The following is a 23,225-nucleotide window of genomic DNA, read 5'->3' as shown; positions in this document are numbered from 1 at the left end:
CCCAGTGGGGCCAACCTTATAAATAGAGCTGGGGGCAGTACCTATTTCGTTTACTGCCCCAGCTGAAAATAGAAAGGAGAGGGAGAAAGGAAAGAAAGGAAAGAAGAGAGAGAAGGAAAAGAAGAGGAAGGAAGGAGGGGACCTCTGTGCTGCTGTATCCAGCCCTATTCCAACAGCCTAACCATCTCAGGTAAATATTTTTACCTCCTTATGCTGATGTTCCCTATATTCTCTTATGGATCTTTGCTCTGAGGAGGTGAATCTGGCTAAGGAAAGCCCAGAACACCTAGGGGCTGCCTTGTGTTGCCTCAGATCTAACATACAAACCTATTGCATGTAAGATCTAAGCATTTATTATGTATTATACCTTCTATTTTACATCTGAGACTGAGATCAATCTCTGTGCCAGACTGCACTGCCCAGAGTTGCACCTAGAATGGGCAGTCTGGGCTTGGATCTGAGCATACAAGCTGCTCCTTGCCTAGCACTATGTAGGAACAACTTCCTACTATGATATTACACGTAGAACCATCCTTGCATGCATCCCAAACCGTGGCCTTGAGCTGGAACATAGCTGGGTATTTGTTCTCTGAGCTGTCTGGACAGCTCCTGGCTTCCAAATGGAGGAACCAAGCTATGAAACATGAGGACCATTGGATTCCACTCCTCATGGGGTCCCTAACCACCCTACATGCAATTAGGATACACCCCAGCACTGCCCATGTAAAAAAATCCAAGAAAAAGGGCATGTTCACGACTCAAACAGGCTCTTGGCGATGCATTGGGCGATTGGCCTAATCACCCAGTGAATCGCCCAGAGATGGAAAATGGGCTGTACTACTGTCCTGTCTCTGTGGGCCTTCACCAGAGGGCCATACACAGTGTGAGGAGGTGGTAAATGACCAAAATACCCCCTTCACATCTGTTCAATGTTATCCATACCTTGGGTACCCAAGTGGGCCCCACAAGGCCTGGTAACCATGCCAGGGATGGTCCAGCAGAGCTGCTGACCTGGGGACTGTTTTGTTAGATTATCAAGACCATGTATAAATAATTACAATGATAAATACCAGATCTGACCCTAATCCACATATCTGGATGATGCGTCGGGACATGAACCCAAAAGCCTAGTGCAAGACTCGGAGAATTCCAAGTGACACCAGATTGAACACCGAGTCAGACCAGTGAGTCTAGACCAACACTAGGTTATCCAAAACAGTTTTAAATATTAAAATAACACATTTCTGATTTATTACATTAGGGTTTGATCCCGTGCTCGAGGTGCACAGCCAGACACCGATCGAAACTAAACCAACAGCTGAACTAGTAGGATCAAACCAAGGTGAGTGAAATGTCATCGTGTATGTAAATGAAACATAACTAATATGCTGAAATGAATTATAACATAATGAAATTGTGTTGTATATTTAATTCATTAAATCTTGAAATCTGGAAACAACAATGTGTTGACTGCTGGAATCTATGGTTGAATATTGTATGGTGTATGTGATTGTTAGACTAGATGCCATAGCTGGCTTGGAAATGAGGCCTGTGGTAGCCCGTAGAATGGGATACAATTGACACCACCCGACTCATACGATGCCATATAGACATATTGGGCTAGAGTTTCATCACCCGTGCTGCGTACCCTTACCAACAGGGGTTAAGGTGTTGGATGCCTGTGGGAGTGACCATATGAATGAGAAAAGAAAAGAAAGAAATGTGATTGCACAGAAAAGGTGATTATAGGCTATAAACCAGAGAAAAGAAATGAAATGAAAAGGATGGATGCCTCAGAGGTTAATCATAGAGGGCTGGTCGAGCTGACCTTGTTGAAAGTTGTGGGAGCTGACTGGTCCTCTCCGACAACTCAATGGGTGTATCGCGGGAAGGGGTTAAAAGCCCGCACCAAGGATACATGTATTGGGGATTGTAGTAGCACTAACCTGCCTTAGTTTGTGATGTTAGGTGGCTAATTAAATAAAATGAATTGCACCTCATGTAGGATCCATATGGTTGTAATTGCAAGTGCATGCATGATGATGTTATCATTCACAGGCTCGGTAGAGCTCACACTCTATTATATATGTTTACTGTTAGATGATCCTATAGGTGGATGTCACTGTGGCGGGGAGACTTATTACCCGGAGGAGAGCCATGGTGGTTATGACTATATTGGTGTGGACTCGGATGGATGTCATACCGTTAGGGCATGTGTTCTCGGTGATACCCGAAGATGACCCATGAAGGGTGATGCTACAGACTTTTTGTCTTGGGGGCTCCTTTTTGTTTTTTACGGAGTTTTCCCCGTTTTACTTTTAGCTTTCTTTCTTTTTGGGGCTCGGGTTACCTTGCCGTATATATATCTCTTTTGTATATGGTAGAGATAGGTACTACTGCTTTCTCTGTAGAAGTGAGAGAGGGAATGAACCAAGACAGTATTGTATATATTATCATTTCCTGTACTACTAAACTTTTTAAATCTTTTAATGTAAATATAGCTTTCCGCAGCACTCTGATTTTACATGATGTATTATGGTGAATGTGTGCCTGTGAATGGATTAACTACTTCTAGATCCGTGGGATTTGGCAGATTGCTGACGTGCAATTTGGGTCACCTACCTAATCCTCCCAGGGGGTGGTTTGGGGTGTGATAGAGCTTGGTATTAGAGCGAGAAGCTCTTTTTACATTCACAGATAGCGGAATAGGGATAATAAATTTCAAGAAAATAAAATATGTAATAACTAAAAGTTACAGGAGGGCAAATGTAAATAAAAGGTAGAACACACATTAAACTTTAATAAAAAGTTAGCTGTGGCAGAAGCCACTATATAGAGTTCAAGATGGAAGTACTACTTCCAATTACATCTGCAGAGGAACAAAAAAAAAAAAAAAAAAAAACTACATAATCCATGAAAAAAAAAAGGGGGAGAAACTACATCAAGTCAGGCTAAAACATGATACTAGTGCTGGAAGGCTACTCTTGGGGAGGTATGTCGCTCGGCGGAGGCTGAGTCTGCCAGGAGTCAACGCGATAATAGGAATCCCAAAAGTCTAGGCGCTGCTCAACAGAACCTACTCTCCCCTCCAGGGAAGTGAAGCCTGATCCATCCGCGTCGACATCTGAGTCAACTGGGTGCGGAGACCCTGAAACTGTGCCATCATATTAAACCTCCAGTAGGACTTTGGCACCTGAGAACTAGAAGCACCTGTCGGCCCATAAGGGGGTAGATCTAAAAACTGTGCATCAGTGCCCTCTGGATCACCCTGCTCACCCAACTTTGCCCCCTCTGCTACCTCCTGCTCCATCTCCATCTCCTCCTCGAACTTTGGATCGCTCTCAGGCTCCCCCTGCATCTTCATTTTTTTGATCGAGGTCTTGCTAATGGGTTTTGATCTGTCCCCATCCATATACTCTCCAGCCAGTGTAACCCCAAAGTACTGAAATATAAGGGTTAGGAACTTCCTATAGGGCAAGTTCCCATCAGATGGGTTTTGTGTATGATAGAGCATCGCCTGCATTAGTAAGTATGGGAGGTTGATCACTGGACCCCCCTTACCAGCCCCCAGTAGACAATAAGTGATATATGCCCGGAGCATAGAAATACTACCCCGATTTTTACCCTTCGGATAAATGTTGTAAGAAATGCATCTGCTAATAATCCTAGCTGTAGGCTTGTAGTCAGCCTCAGACTTCGGAACCCCTTCTATCCCAGTCAATTCCTTGAATACCGTCCTCCTAGTCTCTAGAGAAAACATATCGAAAATATCTATCTGAGGCTTGTAATAACACCTATCGCCTGTGTCAGGCAGTCCCAGGATCTCTACTAAGATGGCAGTGGTGAGTTTCATGTTAACTCCCTACACCCTGCTCTCTAGACCAAATCCTTGCGCCCCAGATGGTACAAGGTTACAATAAAAGTACCAAACCAGGTTCGGATAGCATGGCTGTGTGGGTGACAGCATCGATGCCCAGCCTAGGGCATTAAACCTGGCATATAAGCCATATTGGTGGAAGTCCTCAACTTGCACCACCCTTCCATTCAGTATGTTCTTGAACTTGAACTTCGCCCAGTCCTGCGAATGCTCAAATCTAGAAAATCAATAGTGATCGAACTCCTGTTCCTCGAGCGAGGAATCATCTCCTGGCAATACAGCGGGTACCGTAGATGGTGAAGAAGGTGCAGGCTCAGACCGTAGATGCTTGCAAGTCACTGCCTTCCTCGTCGTACTGTGCCTACCACTTGTGGACATGGTGCTGCAAGCAAGAAGGGGAAATAAAAGCAAATTAGGGCATAAAATCTGTATTTTCAAATGAAAAGACAAGAAAATGTGGACAGCAGACCAAAATGGGAGAAAAAGTGTAGAAAACTTACCCTAGATTCGCGTGGATGCGCGTAAGACTTGTGAAGACGCGTGGATTTGGTGTAGAAATAGGCAAGGAAGCCTTGGAGCTCTGCGCTAGGGGTTTAGAACACTTAGGAGATGAAATGAGTTGAAAATGACAACTCTCAGACTGATATAGCCTGGGCCCCGATTCTCTGGGCGATGTACTGGGTGATGGGGCCAAATGCCCAGAGAATGGAAATTACAGCAGTTTTGGGATATTTATTTATGAGCTTATAGATTCCACCCTAAAACAGTATGATTAACACCATTACAACATTCAAATGATTATGTGAATAAAAAAAATAAAATAATATATAATAATAATATAAAATAATTAAATAAAAATAAAGCAATAATGGAGTAAACCACATTGGAACAAACTAATAAGATAAGGAGTGAGTGGTTTAAGGGAATAAAATTTGCTTTTTAAATGGCTTATTTTAAACATAATTTTTACACTTAAATATTTAAATGTTATATGTTTATATATATGTATGTATGAACCACTGTATGAGTGATGCTGTGCAAACTTGAACATAGATACATAGGCAGATTGAATTGTGTGGTTGTAGAATCTTGGGAAGCTTAGGCATTACCTAAAGTTTTGTGCTTGCAAGTACGCCCTAACATACCCATAGCCTAGCCCAATAAGGATTAGACCTAATAGGCTGCCGAGCAAGATAAGGACCCCGTAGGTACGGTAACACTGTGTGCAACCTCGAGCTGACCTATTTATTTTCCTGTCTATGCTACTTAATTTTCCTATAGTGCCGCATTTAATTTTAAGTTGAGTAGCCATAGTGACCTGATATTTAGAAATTGTCCATGGCAGGACCTTATCGCGTTGTTCAGGCTTGGAGACCCTAGCAACATGCTTTACATTAGACGACTGAGGAAGAGACTAGCTTGGATACGAGAGATACAGTCCCGGGCCAAGAACCGATTGATTGTCTTCTTGGCACTCGCAGATACTAGTGGACCCGAGGGTCGTGCCGTCTACCTTTCCTTAGCAGATGAGGTTAGGAGCGATATAGGATACCTTTACGTGTAGGCTCTTATCACCAGGACGAAGTTGGAGAGACTTGCATGCTAGACACAGGTATAAAACTAAGAAATTTCTGTTTAAAATAAATCTTCAACATAACATCAATCATAACAAATCATGACATAAAACACTCCGCGAACATGAGACACTTAATAAAAACATTCAATAAATAACACACCTTACTGGGATGATAACATGATTTCACTTGAACTATGGATTAGGTATTGTACATGTGATAGTTAGGAATTATATGTTAACCTCGTTAAAAGTGTGGGGAATATTGAACATATAGGTTCTTTCAAAAAAGCAATTATGGTCAACACTAGATCCAACCAAGGCAGTCGTCGAGGAAGACGCCCTCGATTTGTTCTAGAAGTTAAGCTACTGGATGGAATCGAAGCTCAGAATTTTAAAGTGTCGGCTACTTCGCCGAGAGTACCAATGGCTGCCCTAGCTATTGGCATTGTACCTCAGCCAGGCATAGCAGCTGGAGAGGTCAACACCTTCATGACCACCATGATGCGGACCATGCAGCAACAACAGGAGCTGCTGGGCCAATGTCTACACAATTTACGGCCATGATGCAAGAGCGAGAAGTACCACCACCACCACCCAACTTGCCAATTCTTTTTCCACCACCCGTGCCCTAATATATAGTGGAAAACTCTACAGCTAAGGTGATGGAGAGATTTAAGAAACTCCAGCCGCCTGCGTTTTCCAAGTTAACTTCTGAGGCAATGCAGGCGGAATGGTGGATTAGCACCTTGGAAAAGGCATTTGACATACTTGAGTGTACGGATGCGCAGAAGTTGATATGTGCTGGATATCAGCTACAGAACGAGGTAGAAGCATAGTGGAAGGCCACCAAGCCTAACCTTGAAGCAGCTCATCCAAATCCTACTTGGGAGCAATTTAAAGAGGTTTTCTTCAAGAACTACTTCCCTGAGAGCTTTAGGGACAGGAAGGAAGCTGAGTTCTCTGCACTCGTGTAAGGAACCAAGTCCATGCTGGATTACCAGCAACAGTTCGAAGATCTATTCCATTTTGCTCCAGAACACCTGAAAGAGGAAGTTAGTAAGACGAAGAAATTTGAGAAAAGGGACTCAAACTAGAGATCAGGTCCATCTTATCAATTATGGATATTCGGGATTACGCACAAATGGTAGACAAGGCGAAGACCATGGAAGATAGATTGAAAGAGAAAGAGAAAGAGAAATCTACAACGTCGCCTGGCTTGGGCAAGAGGCCAAGTAATTATCAGAATTTCGATTGGCCGAGCAAGGTTTTTCGAGGACCTAGTTCGAGTCTCAGCTAGACTCCGTATTGTAGACCAGATGTGGGCCAGAAATATTTGCGCCCTACTTATAACTGGCCTTCCCAACCAACTGCAAGTCAAGAGACAACTGCAGCTTTGCCAGCTCGACCCGCAACAAGCCAAGTGAGCCAAGCCTCAACACCGGCCGTGTTGTCCAACAGATATTACGTGTGCCACAATGTAGGACATATGGCCAGAGAATGCATGCACCGCAGATACAACACTTACTCGTCCAACCAATCCTATGCTAGACCTTTCCAGCCACGGGACAATCAAACTCGAGGAAAAGTATTCGCGCTGACTAATGAGGAAGTGGAGGCGAACCCCAAAGTAATGACAGGAAAGTCCACTGAACACTACTAAATTATAGGGAATAACCTATGGATGCAAGAAACCTAAATTTTATACAAACCTTAGGTACCCTAATTGTCTCAACCGTCCCTGCACGAGTACTATTCGACTCAGGCGCATCCCACTCTTTTGTTTCCACCACCTTCGCGAGTAGGATGACTATTCAACCAAGGGACATTGGGCACGATTTAGTAGTCAGTACACCGACTGGTAGTGTCGTGAGCCTGAAGGAAGTCTACGACCCCTGTTTGGTAGAAATTTGTGGGAAGAACTTAACCGCACAACTGATTAAGTTCGATATGAAGGACTTTGACGTGATACTAGGCATGGATTGGCTATCCGCATATGGAGCAAACGTCATGTCTGCGGAGAAGAGGATTATATTCAAGTTAGATGACGGTTTAGTTTTCTCCTATCAAAGTGAACCGATGAGGAAGCCCAAGAGAATAACTTTATCCGCCCTCCAGACGTGGAAGTTGCTGGATGATGGATGCCAAGGCTATTTGGCCACGGTAATGGATACCGAGGCAAAGATAAAGCCTTTGGAAGAGCTTGACGTCATTAGAGAATTTCCTGACATTTTTCCTGAAGATCTGACCCAGCTACTGCCTAATCGAGAGACAGAGTTCGCAATCAATCTGACTCCTGGTGCAGCACCGATGTCCAAGGCACCATACAGAATGACACCTATAGAGTTAAAAGAATTGCAGGTCCAACTACAAGACTTGCTAAAGAAAGGTTTCATACGACCTAGCGTGTCTCCCTGGGGAGCTCCTGTGCTATTCGTAAAGAAGAAGGATGGTAGTATGCGTCTGTGCATCAACTATCGAGAACTAAATAAACTGACAATCAAGAATCGATACCCGTTGCCATGCATTGATGACCTATTTGATCAACTGCAGGGAGCAAGAGTTTTCTCCAAGATCGATCTTAGGTCCGGATACCACCAATTGAAGATCAAGAATGGTGATATTCATAAAACGACGTTTAGAACTTAGTACGAACATTATGAATTCCTAGTACTATCATTCGGGTTAACCAACGCCCCGACAGCATTCATGGACATGATGAATAGAGTATTCCATGATATGTTGGACAAGTTCGTCATTGTATTCATTGATGACATTTTGGTGTATTCTAAGAGTGAAGAGGACCATGCTCGACACCTTACCTTCGTGTTGCAGCTATTGCGGGAGCACCAGCTGTACGCCAAGTTCAGCAAGTGTAAATTTTGGCTCCACCAGATTGGATTCTTGGGGCACATCATCACCAAAGACAGCATCAAGGGAGACCAAGACAAGGTGAAGGCGGTTCTCGAGTGGGAGACTCCAAAGAATGCCACTGAGATCCGAAGCTTTCTAGGATTATCCGGATACTACTACCAATTTATTGAGAATTTCTCGCGCATCTCTGCACCCATGACAAAGCTGACAAAGAAAGGCACAAAGTTTGAGTGGAACGATGCTTGCGAGAAAAGATTCCAAGAGTTGAGGAACCGATTGGTGACGGCGCCAGTCTCGACCATTCCAGATGGCACCGGAGGAATGGTGGTATACACCGATGCATCCCAAATAGGATTGGGCGGCGTGTTAATGCAGAGAAGTAAAGTGGTAGCCTATGCCTCAAGGCAACTGAAGGAACACAAAAAGAACTACCCCACTCATGACCTAGAGTTGGCGGCGGTAGTCTTTGCGTTAAAGATATGGCGACATTATCTCTATGGTAAAAAGAGTGAGATCTTCAGCGATCACAAAAGCCTAAAGTATTTCTTCACCCAGAAGGAGCTAAATATGAGACAAAGGCGGTGGTTAGAATTGATGAAGGACTATGACTGTGAGATCCAGTACCACCCTGGCAAGACCAACATAGTAGCGGATGCGTTAAGCCGGAAATCATAAACCACATCCCTCGTTTCCTTGGTTGTAAGCGAGCAACTGATAGAAGAAGCTCGAAAGTTTGATCTGGAGCTTATGATCAAAGGAACGGCTATGCAGCTAGCAGCTATGGATATACAGCCGTCGATCTGGGAAGAGATAATTGAAAAACAGCCCGATGACCCCAAGCTAGCCAAGATAATCTGGGAAGTGCAGCATGGTGTCCACAAGGACCCAGACTTCTCACTGGCCCATGATGGGGCATTAAAGTTCAAAGACAAATTGTGTGTGCCTGATGACTATGATGCACAAGACCGAATCCTTAAGAAGGCACATAATTCACCCTATTCAATCCACCCTGGAAGCACAAAGATGTACAAGGACCTGAAGAAGTACTATTGGTGGATTGGGATGAAGCAAACCATAGCTATATATGTGTCCGAATGCCTCACCTGCCAGCAAATAAAGGTGGAGAGACACCGACCGTATGGATTGTTGCAGCTACTCCCTATACCCGAGTGGAAATGGGAAAGAATCACCATGGATTTCGTAACCAATTTACCCAACACCAGGAAAGGGATGAATGCTATCTGGGTGATTGTAGATGGACTAACTAAAGCGACTCATTTCATTCCCATCAGAATAAATTATTTGATGGAAAAGCTTGCCCAACTATACATTGATAATATAGTTTGCTTACATGGCGTACCTGTCATCATCGTATCTGATAGGGATCCCCGATTTACCTTGAGGTTTTGGAAGAGTCTACAATGGGCATTGGGATCTCAACTAAATCTCAGCACGGCTTTCCATCTGCAGACGGACGGATAGTCCGAAAGAACAATCCAGACTCTGGAGGATATGCTCAGAGCCTGTATATTGGAAATGAATGACAGTTAGGATGCCCACATACCCTTGGTGGAATTTGCATACAATAACAGCTACCACTCCACCATTGGCATGGCACCATATGAAGCTCTTTATGGTCAGAAATGTCGGACCCCATTGCATTGGGACGAAGTCGGAGAACGGAAGTATCTTGGGCCTGAAATGATACAGGCAACCTGCGAGAAGGTGAATATAATTAGAGAAAAGATTAAAGCAGCCCAATCAAGACAGAAGAGTTATGCCGACAATCGGAGGAAGAACATAGAATTTGGGGTCAGAGAGAAAGTATTCCTTCGAGTGTCTCTAACAAAGGGATTGCTACGCTTCAACAAGAAGGGCAAACTGAGCCCAAGATTTATTGGTCCTTACGAAGTCCTCAACAGAGTGGGACCTGTAGCGTATCGACTGGCATTACCGCCATCCTTGCAAGGCATCGATGATGTTTTCCATGTGTCAATGCTAAGGAGGTACATCAACAACTCGGCACATGTACTCTCAGCTGAACCTGAACAATTGGATGCGGATATGACCTATGAAGAACAGCCTGCGAAAATATTGGACAGAAAGGAACATAACCCCCATAACCGCATGGTCGCATTCGTCAAGGTTTGATGGGGAAACTGTCCCATAAAAGAAGCATCGTGGGAACACGAAGAGGAAATGAGGGAAAAGTATCCCCAACTATTTGAGCTACAAGGAAAGCCAATTTCGAGGATGAAATTTTTGTAAGGTGGGGAGAAATGTCAAGCCTGCCCCTAACTGACTGGAATTTTGGATGAAGGATAGGGACCTCAGACCAGTCACCCAAACACCCTATGGAGCATCACTCCAGTAGTTGAACCTCCGGGGATGTCCTCCTACATACCTGCCAGAAGATGGATTGCAGCCCCATGCAATTCCACTGCCCACAGCATAATGTATTGCATAAACCCCAAGTATTCTCTCTCCTATCCATAAATGTGGGGCCCACACTTGTAAAGATGTGTATTAGACCCTGGGTGTGGTGTTGGTGCAGGGCCCAAGCCTTGGGCCAAGCACAGAGTAGTTACAGCATTGCTGTATTCTGTGGGTGATGCACTGGGCGATTGACCCAATCACCCAGTGAATCGCCCAGAGTGGCTGAATGGTGTATTTTGGACTCCTGACATATGGGGACCACCCATATAGACCATGGACACCCTCTAGGGGTATATGGGAATTTTAGGAACTATTACCTATCCTTGGACCCCTGTAGACCCCACCTGAGTGGCCAGAATGGCCCATAATCAGTTTAAAAATGCATTCTTGAAGTGGGGGCTGCACAGCCAAATAGACCCCAGTGGGGCCAACCTTATAAATAGAGCTGGGGGCAGTACCTATTTCGTTTGCTGCCCCCAACTGAAAATAGAAAGGAGAGGAAGAGAGGAAAGAAGAGAGAGAAGGAGAAGAAGAGGAAGGAAGGAGGGGACCTCTGTGCTTCGCCTCGAATCACCCATGACTACTCATGGGGTCCAACGACTAACCACGGGATAAATGTGTTCCCATGCTGTGTGTGTGTGCATGGAAGTGGTATAGGAAGCGACCATCATCCGATCTCAAAGTACTTAGTATGACGTACCTCACCTCCCCGAGGGTAAAGGTACGATAGGGAGTACCCTCGTCATTTGATTTCACTTCAAGTACTATGCATGATGCAGTTAGTACACAGAAAAGTTAGCCACACAGGTTTTCATACAAAATTGGAGAGAATATTCTTGCATTTATTGGTAGCATCTATTTTAGAAAGCTTGACCTCAAGTGGATGTTTATCCACTTATTCCCCAGCGGAGTCACCACTATAAGTACCGCGGTCCCCCAGTGACAGGTTTTCCTCGTCACTCGTATGTCGACACACTATTGGTCGGGTAGTATAGGGGGTATCATTTTGACACATCATCATGGGGTAGGGATCATAGTTCATAAAATATTAAAATAATGAGTCGCCACCTAGGGTTAGGGCCTAGGATCCAATGGGTGTAGCCCTATCCATTATGAATGGAAATGGGCCACATGATTCCATATGGTCTGGTCAGAGATTCGGGTAAGGGGTCAGGTTACACGCATGGGAAGGTGTTAGGCACCCATCTTGCCCAGCAAAAAACCGGTCTTTCTGTTATAGGTGCTGGAATGACGAATACTCTCTCTTTATGATGATGAAATTACATAATGTACATTATACATACATTTACAATATATACACTGAACGATAAAACACGAAGGGCTACATTGTAAATGATGGAGATATAGTAAATGTACCTCTATGCGAGTATACCCCGGATACCTCGGATCTCGGCGATCCCCTGGGTCAGGGTGAGACGGACGAATGGACCAACACGAGCTTTTTTGAACAGAGTAACGACTCTTTTGGATGTCTTTTCGTTATCTGTAAACGGATAGAATAACGGCTGCAAAGGGGATTTTTCGTTATCCGTACACTGACCGGATAATGGATTAGAGGGATAAAACCACTCCTTACTCGAACGGGTAATCGACGGATCTACCTGTGCCTTTGGAGTCTCGCTCCAACAGACACTCAAGAGAGAGGGAATCGGGGAAAATAGGCTCAAACACAAGCTAGGAGGGTCTCTCTACCCGAAAAAAATCTGTTTTTGAAGGGAGGGGACCCTCCTATTTATAGGGGGGGACCCCTTCATGGGCCAGGAGGGGTCCACCACGGTGCCGTGGTGGACCTCTCCACGGCGCAGTGGCTGACGTCGAAAGTCCCCCCAGCGGTGTGATTTTGTACTTGGTTGCCGTAGGGGGCCTCCATAAGGCCGTGGGGTACTGTCCACAGTGCCGTGGTCAGTGAGATTCCTTCTTTTTCCATTTTTTGGGCCAAAATGGGCTTTTTTGGTGTTTGGGGTATGTTTGGGCCCATGGGCCCTGTCTGTTTGGGTCCTGGGGAAGGGAGAAGGGTGCGATGTCCATCGTTCGTATCCCGTCGTCATCATCGCCAGAGGTGGTGACAAAATTTCAGTGTCTACAGTTTGCCCGTCTTTAGCCGAGAGCTGTACTCACAGTCGAAGGGTAAAGACAAAAGACTAACTGGTTTTGTCACCAAGAGCATGTACTGCTGTCGCCTTGCTCAACAGTGACAGAGTTGCAAAAAGTCATAAATTCTTTCGATAAACCTCAAAAGAATCGAGCAATAAAAATTTTCCATTAAACCACGGAAAAACGAAATCATTGCGATTAATCATGGTAAAATCTTCCGATAATCCTCGAAAGAGAAAATCATGCTGAGGGGCACGTGCCCAGATATTATTGTGTCGGAAATCAGAGTCTGGATGCACACGGGTAAATGCCCAAAAAAAAAAAAAAGGGTAAAAGACTAACCCTTAAAATTTTATTTTTTTTTGTGTCCACGGCACCATGGCCATCACTGCGGTTCTGTGGAAATCACCCACGGCGCCGTGGTGGGACTCCCACAGTGCCGTGATTGCAGCCTTGTTATTCTATAAATGGAGGGGGCCTCCCCCCCATTTCTATCCCTTGTTCTTGCTACCAAACTCTGCCAGTTTTTCGATTTTTCTACTTTTTACATCTTCTGAGCAATATGTCTTTCCGCAGGCAGCCCCGACAATCTTCCCACGGTCCGTTGTCGGGTACGGAGGGTGAGGACGACTGAGCAGATTGGTACCCGCTTGGAGCAACACTGCGAGACACGTCCCATCATGTCTGCTGCGCTATCTGGGGAGGACTACTAGAGGTAAGTGCACTCACTTTATTTATTACCTCGCGCATTAATTGTAGGTTTTAATTATTAACTGCCATTACAGACCCCTAAAGTCCGCAAACCGAGGCAAAACCCTGAAACCCTTATTGAGGCGCTTCTAGGCACATACATCAAGATAAAACCATCGGATACCGAATCAGGTGTCCTTTGGCATGCAAATCGAGGCAAAGCCTTAAAATACCGACTCAATCATTTTTAGGCACGCAAACCGAGATAAAACCATCGGATACCACCTCAGGTGTCCTTTGGCACATAAATCGAGGTGAGGCCCTAAAACATAGACTTAGGCATTTTAGGTGCGTAAACTGAGGTAAAGCCATCGGATACCAAATCAGGTGTCCTTTGGCACATAAATCGAGGCAAAAACTTAAAATACTGACTCAGGCATTTCTAGGTAAGAAAATCGAGATAAAGCCATCAGATACCGAATCAGGCGTCCTTTGGCACTCAAGTCGAGGCGAAACCTTAAAATATCGACTCTGGCATTTTTAGGCACCTAAACTGAGGCGAGGCCTTAAAATACCGATTTAGGCATTTTTAGGCACATAAATCGAGATAAAGCCGTCAGATATTGAATCAGGTGTCCTTTGGCATGCAAATCGAGGCAAAGCCCTAACATACTGATTTAGGCATTTTTAGGCATGCGAACCGAGATAAAGCCATTAGATACCAAATCAGGTGTCCTTTGGCATGCAAATCAAGGCAAAGCCCTAAAACACCGACTTAGGCATTTTTAGGCACACAAATCGAGATAAGGCCATTGGATACTGAATCATGTGTCCTTTGGCATGCAAATCGAGGCGAGGCCCTAAAACATCGGCTTAGACATTTTTAGCCACGCAAACCGAGATAAAGCCATCGGATACCGAATTAGTGCCTTTGGCATTCAAATCGAGGTGAAACCTCTAAAATACCGACTCATGCATTTTTAGGCACGCAAACTGAGATAAGGCCAACGGATACCGAATCAGGTGTCCTCTGGCATGTAAATCGAGGCGAGGCCCTAAAATACCAATTTAGGCATTTTTAGGCATGCGAACTGAGGTAAAGCCATCGGATACCGACTCAGGTGTCCTTTGGCATATAAATCGAGGCAAGGCCCTAAAACACGGACTAAGGCATTTTAGGCACGTAAACTGAGGTAAAGCCATCGGATACCAAATCAGGTGTCCTTTGGCATGCAAATTGAGGCAAAAACTTAAAAATCAACTCAGGCATTTCTAGGCAAGCAAATCGAGATAAAGCCATCGGATACCGAATCAGGCATCCTTTGGCACGTAAATCAAGGCAAAACCTTAAAATAGCGTCTCTAGCATTTTTAGGCACACAAACTGAGGTGAGGCCCTAAAATACCGATTTAGGCATTTTTAGGCACATAAACCGAGATAAAGCCGTCGGATACTGAATCAGGTGTCCTTTGGCACATAAATCGAGGTGAAGCCCTAACATATTGATTTAGGCATTTTAGGCACGCGAACTGAGATAAAGCCATTCGATACTGAATCAGGTGTCCTTTGGCATGCAAATCGAGGCAAAGCCCTAAAATACCGATTTAGGTATTTTTTAGGCTCACAAACTGAGGTAAAGCCATCGGATAACGAATTAGGTGTCCTTTGGAATGCAAATCAAGGCAAAGCCCTAAAACACCGACTTAGGCAGTTTTAGGCATACAAACCGAGATAAGGCCACATTGGATATCGAATCATGCGTCCTTTGGCACGTAAATCAGGGCGAGGCCCTAAAACATCGACTTAGGCCTTTTTAGGCATGCAAACCGAGATAAAGCCATTGGATACCGAATTAGTGCCTATGGCATGCAAATCGAAGTGAAACCTTAAACTATCGACTCAGGCATTTTTAGGCATGCAAATCGAGATAAGGCCATGGGATACTAATTAGGTGTCATCTGGCATGCAAATCGAGGCGAAGCCCAAAAATACCGATTTAGGCATTTTTAGGCACGTGAACTGAGGTAAAGCCAATGGATACCGAATCAGGTGTCCTTTGGCACACAAATCGAGGTAAAGCCCTAAAGCATCGGCTTAGGCATTTTTAGGCACGTAAATCGAGCTAAGGCCATCGGATACTGAATCAGGTGTCTTTTGGCATGCAAATCGAGGCGAGGCCCTAAAACACTGACTCATGCATTTTTAGGCCCATAAACCGAGGTAAAGTCATCGAATACTGAATCAGGTGTCCTTTGACACGTAAATTGAGGTGAAACCTTAAAATATCAACTCAAGCATTTTTAGGCACGTAAACCAAGATGAGGCCATTGGATACCGAATCAGGTGTCCTTTGGCATGCAAATCGAGGCGAAGCCCTAAAACACCAACTTAGGCATTTGTAGGCACACAAACCGAGATAAAGCCATTGGATACCAAATCAGGTGTCCTTTGGCATGCAAATTAAGGCAAAGTCCTAAAACACCGACTCAGGCATTTTTAGGTGCGTAAACTGAGGTAAAGCCACTGGATACCGAATCAGGTGTCCTTTGGCATGTAAATCGAGGTGAAACCTTAAAATACTGACTCATGCATTTTTAGGAACATAAATCGAGATAAGGTCGTCGGATACCGAATCAAGTGTCCTTTGGCAAACAAATCGAGGTAATGCCCTAAAATACTAACTTAGGCATTTTTATGCACGCAAACTGAGGTAAAGCCATCGTATACCGGATCAGGTGTCCTTTGGCATGCAAATCGAGGCAAAACCTTAAAATACTGACTCAGGTATTTTTAGGCACGCAAACCGAGATAAGGCCATTGGATACTGAATCAGGTATCCTTTCCCGTCTCTCTCTTTTTTTTATTATGGTCTTCTTTTCATTTAATGGAATCTAACCATCATTTTTTGTTGTTTTTATAGGAGTAGGCTCTTCCGATGCAGAAGAAATATTGCGGCATGGTGAAAGTACGAGAGTGGTACAGTGATCTCTGCCCAAAAGTACAATCTCGGGTGAAACGGACCGGATTGGGGCATATTGCTACCTGCCCCATCCGTGAGCTAGACAACTTGACCGTTCAAGCTCTGGTGGAGAGATAGTGGTCGAGTACCCACACCGCCCATCTCCCACTAGGAGAGGTGACCATCACACCTCTCGACTTCTATATGATTACGGGGCTTCCGTTTGGAGGGGCACCCATGACACAAGCCTCGGAGGATCGGGTAGATCGCTTCGCCTACTGGGGGTGTATGACAGGGCTTACTGTCACCCAGAGAGGGTTTCCTGCTGCTGCTATGAGGCGACATTGGACGGAGAAGGGGGTGATAGACCAGTCACCCTCTGAGGAGCACGACCAAATGGCCAGGTGCTTTCTTCTATACCTGTTGGCCGAGGTCGTGTTTAGCGACGTGATCGGGACTATGACTGTCGATCTTGCTTTTTGCCAGTTTTTAGAGGACTTTGACGCAGCGGCGGAGCTCGATTGGGGAGGTTTGGCTTATGCCCACCTCCTCTATATGATGGACTTCCTAGTCCTAGGTTCCCCGAGCCTCATCGGGTGCTCTTATGTCATTTGGGTAAATCTCCCTTGCTCTTTCTCTTTTGTTTTTTATTATTATTTGAAAACTTTATTACTTCATGGATCTACTAACTTCATTTGTTCTCTTGTAGACATGGAGCTATGAGATCCTGTCCTTCCGAGCTCCCATCTTCAGGGGAGGAGAGGACTCAGGTGCTACTTTCCTCAGGCCCAGTGATGGTCCAGGGGACTCTTCTGAAGAGTGGTAGTCACAAGGACCTTCCTTCAGTTCAGGGTCTCCTGAATGAGCTGCGACTCGAGGATGTAATTCCGAAACCAACCCCTTTTATTTTTTATTTTTTATATCTAGACTTATTGCCTATTATTTTTTCATTATTAACATCTTTTGGCTTTTTTTTTGTTTGGCAGGTCTCCCTCTGCCCATACTTTTTGGAGTACCTTCCTGAGCCGGGCCTATTTGCTCAGGCAGTCGCTCTTTGCTCTCGACGAGTCCTCTTTGAGGGCCCGTGGGGGTTCTCCTTCTATTTGGGAGAGCGGGTGTCTGAGGAGAGACTCGTCCCCCGTCTCCCTCCAGCTCATATGCACACTTCTCGCCTCCTGGAGCCGGAGGAGATCCAGCGCCTGAGGGCAGGTGAGCTGATTGGGCTGGAATCTTTGATAGAAATCACTATTTATTTACGGTTTTTATTTGAATATTTATGAAGGATTTGATACTGTTATGTGATTTCTAAGATTGCAGGCTTGGAAGGAGAAAAGCATGAATCAGTGATAGAATCAGCCCCCTTAGTCGATTTTGGATGTTTACCAGCTGGGTCAAGGGTCCGCATGTGTGCAAATCGCCATCTCAAGGGCATTATTGTAATTTGACAAAGAGGATATTTTTCAAGAAAAATCGATATTGGACTCATTGCATCAGAAAAATTAAATGGTTAACATTTAATTCTTGGGTCGAATCGATTTGAGTCAAGGAAGGAGGGATTATGGCAAAAAAAATAGATTATGGCAAAGTTGGGAAGTGTGAAGAAAGAAAAAAATAAAACAAAAGAAAGAAGAGAGAAATCTATTCCCAAGTAAATCTCTCTCTCTCTCTCTCTCTCTCTCTCTCTCTCTCTCCTTCTAGTTTGTTAATTCAAAAACTCTTAAACATCTTTTTACCTTTTTTTAAGTCATTCCATCTCACACGTTCTCTCCATCTCTCCCATCTCACACGTTCTTTCCCTCTCTCTTACTCTCCTAGTCGAACCCAATTCCCTTGGATTATTTTTTCGGTTTTTTTTATTTCAAAACCCATATCACTTCTCCCCTAAAAAAGAGGGATGGATTTCAAAAAGAAGGGAGACGGATTGGATTTCAAAAGAAAGGGGGGATAATTAAAAAGGGGATATATATTCAACAAGGGAGGAAAAGAGGGGAGTTCGTTCTTAGTTTTTTGAGAGGAGGCTAGCTCTACGGTTTTGGGAGAAGAAGACTGGAAGAAGAAGAAGAAGAAGAAGAAGAAGAAGAAGAAGAAGAAGAAGAAGAGCATCTACCATCGCCATTGCTGCCATTGCTTCTACTCTCTTGTTCCCTCTAATTCTTTGGCTTGTATCCCTAACTTCTCTTTATTTTATTTATGTTAAATGAGTAACTAAACTTGCTGCTGTTTTTGGGAAGATGATACTTTAAGGATGATTTAATTATTCATTCTCTTTTATTATTGATTGCTTGGAAAAGACTTAGGCATCTCATTGTGATTTTTGTGTAATCATGTTCACACCTAGTTAGGGTAATTTGTTTCTGTGATTCAATTTAACCTACCAAGCAATAGTATTGAATTGATTCATGTGGTCGTATCGATGATACGGTATACCTGAGTGGATTGTGCGTATACGAGTTCTTTGAACTTTCGATTCATTGTAGCGATCGGATGACAATTTTGCCAAGATACTTTATACCTAGAAGGGACCCTATTTTTTGTGGTTGTCATGGGGCTTGTAGTCGCCATGAGCCGAATATGAGAGAGTTAGAGTGAAGAATCTGAATTAAAGTTGATTCAACCTAAAAACAGTATTTTCTCACCATCTTTTATTTAATTTAATCAGTTTCTAGTGTTAGCTTTAATTTAATTAATTTGCATTTTTAGTTCCAACTTAGACTTGATTTAATTTTGTGCAACTTAGCCTCTGTTCCCCGTAGTTTGATACCCATACTTTCCCCTGTATTAGTGTTTAGTTAGGTTTATTTTTGATTGGTTCAACGACTTGATCAAATTTTGGCACCGTTGCCGGGGAACTAGAGCACGATTGCTAGAGTTTTATCGAGTCTTTTAATGTTCTTTCAATAGCTTGCTTTAATCTTTATTTCTGATTTTCGTTTTAGGTATTTTAGATTTTTGCATCTCTTAGTTTAACAGCCTACAGTAACATTAATTTTGATTTTTTTTTTTGTGTTAACATAGCTTAATTTACTATTCATTCTAAATTTGTCTTTAGTATTAGTGATAGACTCATGTTTTATTTTTTGCTGTAGGTATTGAATCGTTGGAGGTTGTTCAAGAAGGGATGCGGCTCAACTGGATTTGGTTCTTTCAAAAAGACACCAATGCAGTCCGGATAGCCTCTGTGATATTCTCTAACTTTTCTCTTTATTTTTCTTTTAGTAGCTAATTTCAGCCTTGTATGATTCGGTCCCACACTGGCCTAGTTACCCTTGTATGCTTCGGTCCCAAACCACTTTAGGATTGACCTTGGTACGCTTGGATCTACGCTAGTTTAGGATTTCATTTTATTTAGGGTAGTTTAAACTTTTAATTTTTTTTTTAGGATAGTTTTAATTTGCATGTGTAATTTTCATTTTAATTTAATTCTGTAATTTTTCTTTACCATTTTTGTAATTTTCTTTTTCTTTTAGTATAGGTTACCCTTGTATGTGCGGTCCTGCAAGCTTAGTTGCCCTATTTTGATCGGTCCCACATTAGGACATTCGACCCTACACTTACTACGTTTAGACCCCCGATAGCTAGGTTGATACATTTGTATGCTCGGTCCCAACCTAGTTTAGTTTGGTCATTGTATGCTTGGTACGCTCTCAGCCCAACCTGACCTATTAGATTTTGACCCCAAAATTGAACATACTTGTAGGAGGATTAGACACCATATCAGGATGGGTGACGAGGCAAACCCACAGGCCAGGCTACTGAGTGGTCATTTCACTCCAACTGCATACCAACCCCAAACCGGCATTAGGCTACCTACAATTGCGGCTGCTCATTATGAAATCAAATCAAGCATTATCCAGATGCTGCCATCATTCTATGGACATCAGAATGAAGAGCCCTATAAGCACCTGGATGAGTTTTTGGAAATTTGCTCTATAGTAAAAATCCAAAACCTCTCAGAGGATGCCCTAAAATTGTTGCTATTTCCATTTTCCCTTAAGGATAAAGCCAAGCATTGGCTGCATTCCTTGGATTCTGCACAAGTAACCACATGGCGGAAATGCAACAGCAGTTTCTGAAGAAGTTTTTCCCAATAGGCCGAACCAATACCATTAGAAGGGCCGTCCCCACCTTCTCCCAGAATAGTGGTGAAGAATTTCATGAGTATTGGGAAAGACTGAAGGAACTACTTCGGAAATGCCCCCACCATGCTGTACCAAAATGGCAATTGGTACAGTGCTTCTATGATGGTCTTAGTGACCAGTATCGTCAGATGGTGGATGCCTCTTGTGGAGGAACGTTTATGCATAAGAGCGAGAATGAAGCATGGGATCTTTTTGAGACCCTGAGTGAAAACTCCCAACACAGAGCTTCAACCTCAAGGATTGACGTCCCCACGCTTGGGCAACCGAAAAAAGGTGGACTCTATGAGATCAACCAAAGTGCTGGCATAAAGGCACATGTTGACTTGCTGTAAAAAAAAATGGACTACCTGCTGTCCGAAGGACCTGCCCAACCCCCATCAATCTCAAGGGGATTTTCTCCACTTGAGCAAGCTGAAGCTTGTGCCCTCTGTGCTGACCCGAATCACTATGTGATCGATTGTTATTTAGTAGCACAATATCCTGAATTTATCTAGGAAAAGGTACAAGCTGCTCAGGGTTTTGGCAACCTCGATAACGACCCATTTTCGAACACCTATAACCCGGGATGGCAAAATTACCCCAAATTTTTCTTGGAAAACTCCTCCTAATCCACCCTTTAGGCCACCGTTCAATGCCCAACCTAATGCCTATAGGGGTGGACAACGGCAACCTTACTCTCAACCTCAACATACCCCATCCTTTGAGAGTGAGGTAATGAAGGTGCTGAAAGGTATTGAGCAGAAAGTGGGAATCAATGACCAATTATTGCACTCCTACACTCACTCTATCAGCAAGCTAGAGACCCAAATTGGTCAACTTGCTGAAGCCTTCAATAAGAGAGAGACTGGCCAACTACCAAGCCAACCTATTGGAAACCCCAATAGTGCTCAAATAGGGAGGGGTAAGGAACAAGTCCAGTCGGTTAGAGTGTTGAGGAATGGTAAGAGGGTGGAAATACATGACACACCACCTACCTATGAGGACTTCCCCTCTAATACCCCTCAACAGACCACACCAATAGAGTCAACCCCAGCCCAGGCAGAAGTTGAATCAGAGGCACTAAGGCCTCTCATTGATGGGAATAGAACCATTACACCTTCTTTGGTCCATTCCCAGGAAAATACTGAGAAGGAGAATGAACAACCAGTTGGGGAGGGACCTCAACCGGATAAGTATACACCCCGAGTCCCTTTCCCCGTTGCTCTCAAAACTCCATCCTCTCCCCCATTTGGGAAGCAAGGAGAGAAGATGAAGGAGATGTTGGAATTGTTTCAACGAGTCCACATCAACCTTCCATTATTGGATGCAATCAAGCAGGTTCTAGCTTACGCTAAGTTTCTAAAAGACCTATGCACTCAAAAGCGTAAGCTAAGGAACCAAACTCCCAAAACCATACACCTCACAGAACAGGTAAGTGCCGTTATCACTGACCTACCCCCCCCCAAGCTGAAGGATCCTGGTGCACCCCTCATCTCTTGTGTCATTGGAGACCTCTCCATTGACAAAGCATTGTTGGATCTGGGGGCTAGTGTGAATATCTTACCGGGTTCGGTTTTTGAGAAGTTTGGATTAGGAGAGTTAAAGTCCACTGAAGTTATACTTTCGTTAGCTGATCATTCTGTGAAAAGACCTCGTGGACTTCTTGAGGATGTTCTTATGAAGGTAGATGATTTATACTTCCCAGTGGACTTCCTAGTCCTTGACATGGAATCTACCTCAGCCAAGCTTCCCCCTATCATACTAAGGCGTCCATTCTTGGCAACCGCCAATGCTTGCATTAACTGTCGGTCAGGTGCCATGAACATATCGTTTGGGAACAAGAAGCTTCGGCTAAACATCTTCAATGCATCCCTAGGACCCTACAGAGAAGATGAGTGCTTTGCTCTGGATATGATTGATGAAGTTGTATCTCAGTACACTTCCCAGATCCTTACTAATGATCCTCTGTAGCTTGTGATGTCCTATGGAGCAGAAAGCTTTGATGAAGAGACCTCTACTGAAGAGGTGAACGCCATGTTAGATCTTAAACCCTCTTCCGAGCAGCCTCCTTGGACCTATAGTTATGAGCCTCGCACCCTTGTTCCCTAAGCCCCTTCTCAGTCAAAACGATTCTCTTTTTTCAACCGCCTTGAGCGCGATTTTCCCGGAGAAAGATAAACCATTGAATGGGAGGACGAGACTCTTTGATCTCGTAATTCAAGATAAGCGGCTCTATGAAAGCTAGGCTCCCGACTCTTCTTTGCCGGCAGGTTCTATGGTCTCAACAGCTCTCGTGCCTGGTTTGATATCTGACAGCGGAGGCGAGGGTGGTCTACGATCACCCGCCTCCGTTGCTAAGCCTACGCTTGCCTTGGGCGGAGAATCACCTCAGGCAAGGCAAGGTGTAACAATATCTTGCTTGGCTGTTATCCCTCCACAACTGGAACTCAAGCCTCTGCCCTATACCTTAAAATATGCATTCTTGGGCAAGGAAGAGACTCTGCCGGTTATCATATCCTCTGATCTTACTGAAAGGTAAGAGTCTCTCTTGTTGGAGGTTTTATCAGCTCACAAAGCCACAAT

At 44.1% G+C, this 23,225-nt stretch overlaps 1 protein-coding gene across 1 annotated transcript; it reads left to right on the top strand.

Annotated features, from left to right (window-relative positions):
• Window positions 1-21,377: 21,377 nt before the first annotated feature.
• LOC122638910 lies at window positions 21,378-22,613 on the top strand. Its single transcript, XM_043831759.1, has one exon. It carries the CDS (start codon window positions 21,378-21,380, stop codon window positions 22,611-22,613), a length of 1,236 nt encoding a protein of 411 aa, XP_043687694.1.
• The last annotated feature ends 612 nt before the right edge of the window (window positions 22,614-23,225 follow it).

The sequence above is a fragment of the Telopea speciosissima genome, chromosome 9 (genome assembly GCF_018873765.1).
Source record: "Telopea speciosissima isolate NSW1024214 ecotype Mountain lineage chromosome 9, Tspe_v1, whole genome shotgun sequence".
NCBI classification, from domain to species: Eukaryota; Viridiplantae; Streptophyta; class Magnoliopsida; order Proteales; family Proteaceae; genus Telopea; species Telopea speciosissima.
The sequence above is the reverse complement of the archived record's forward strand: the minus strand, read 5'-3'. Positions and strand labels throughout refer to the sequence as shown.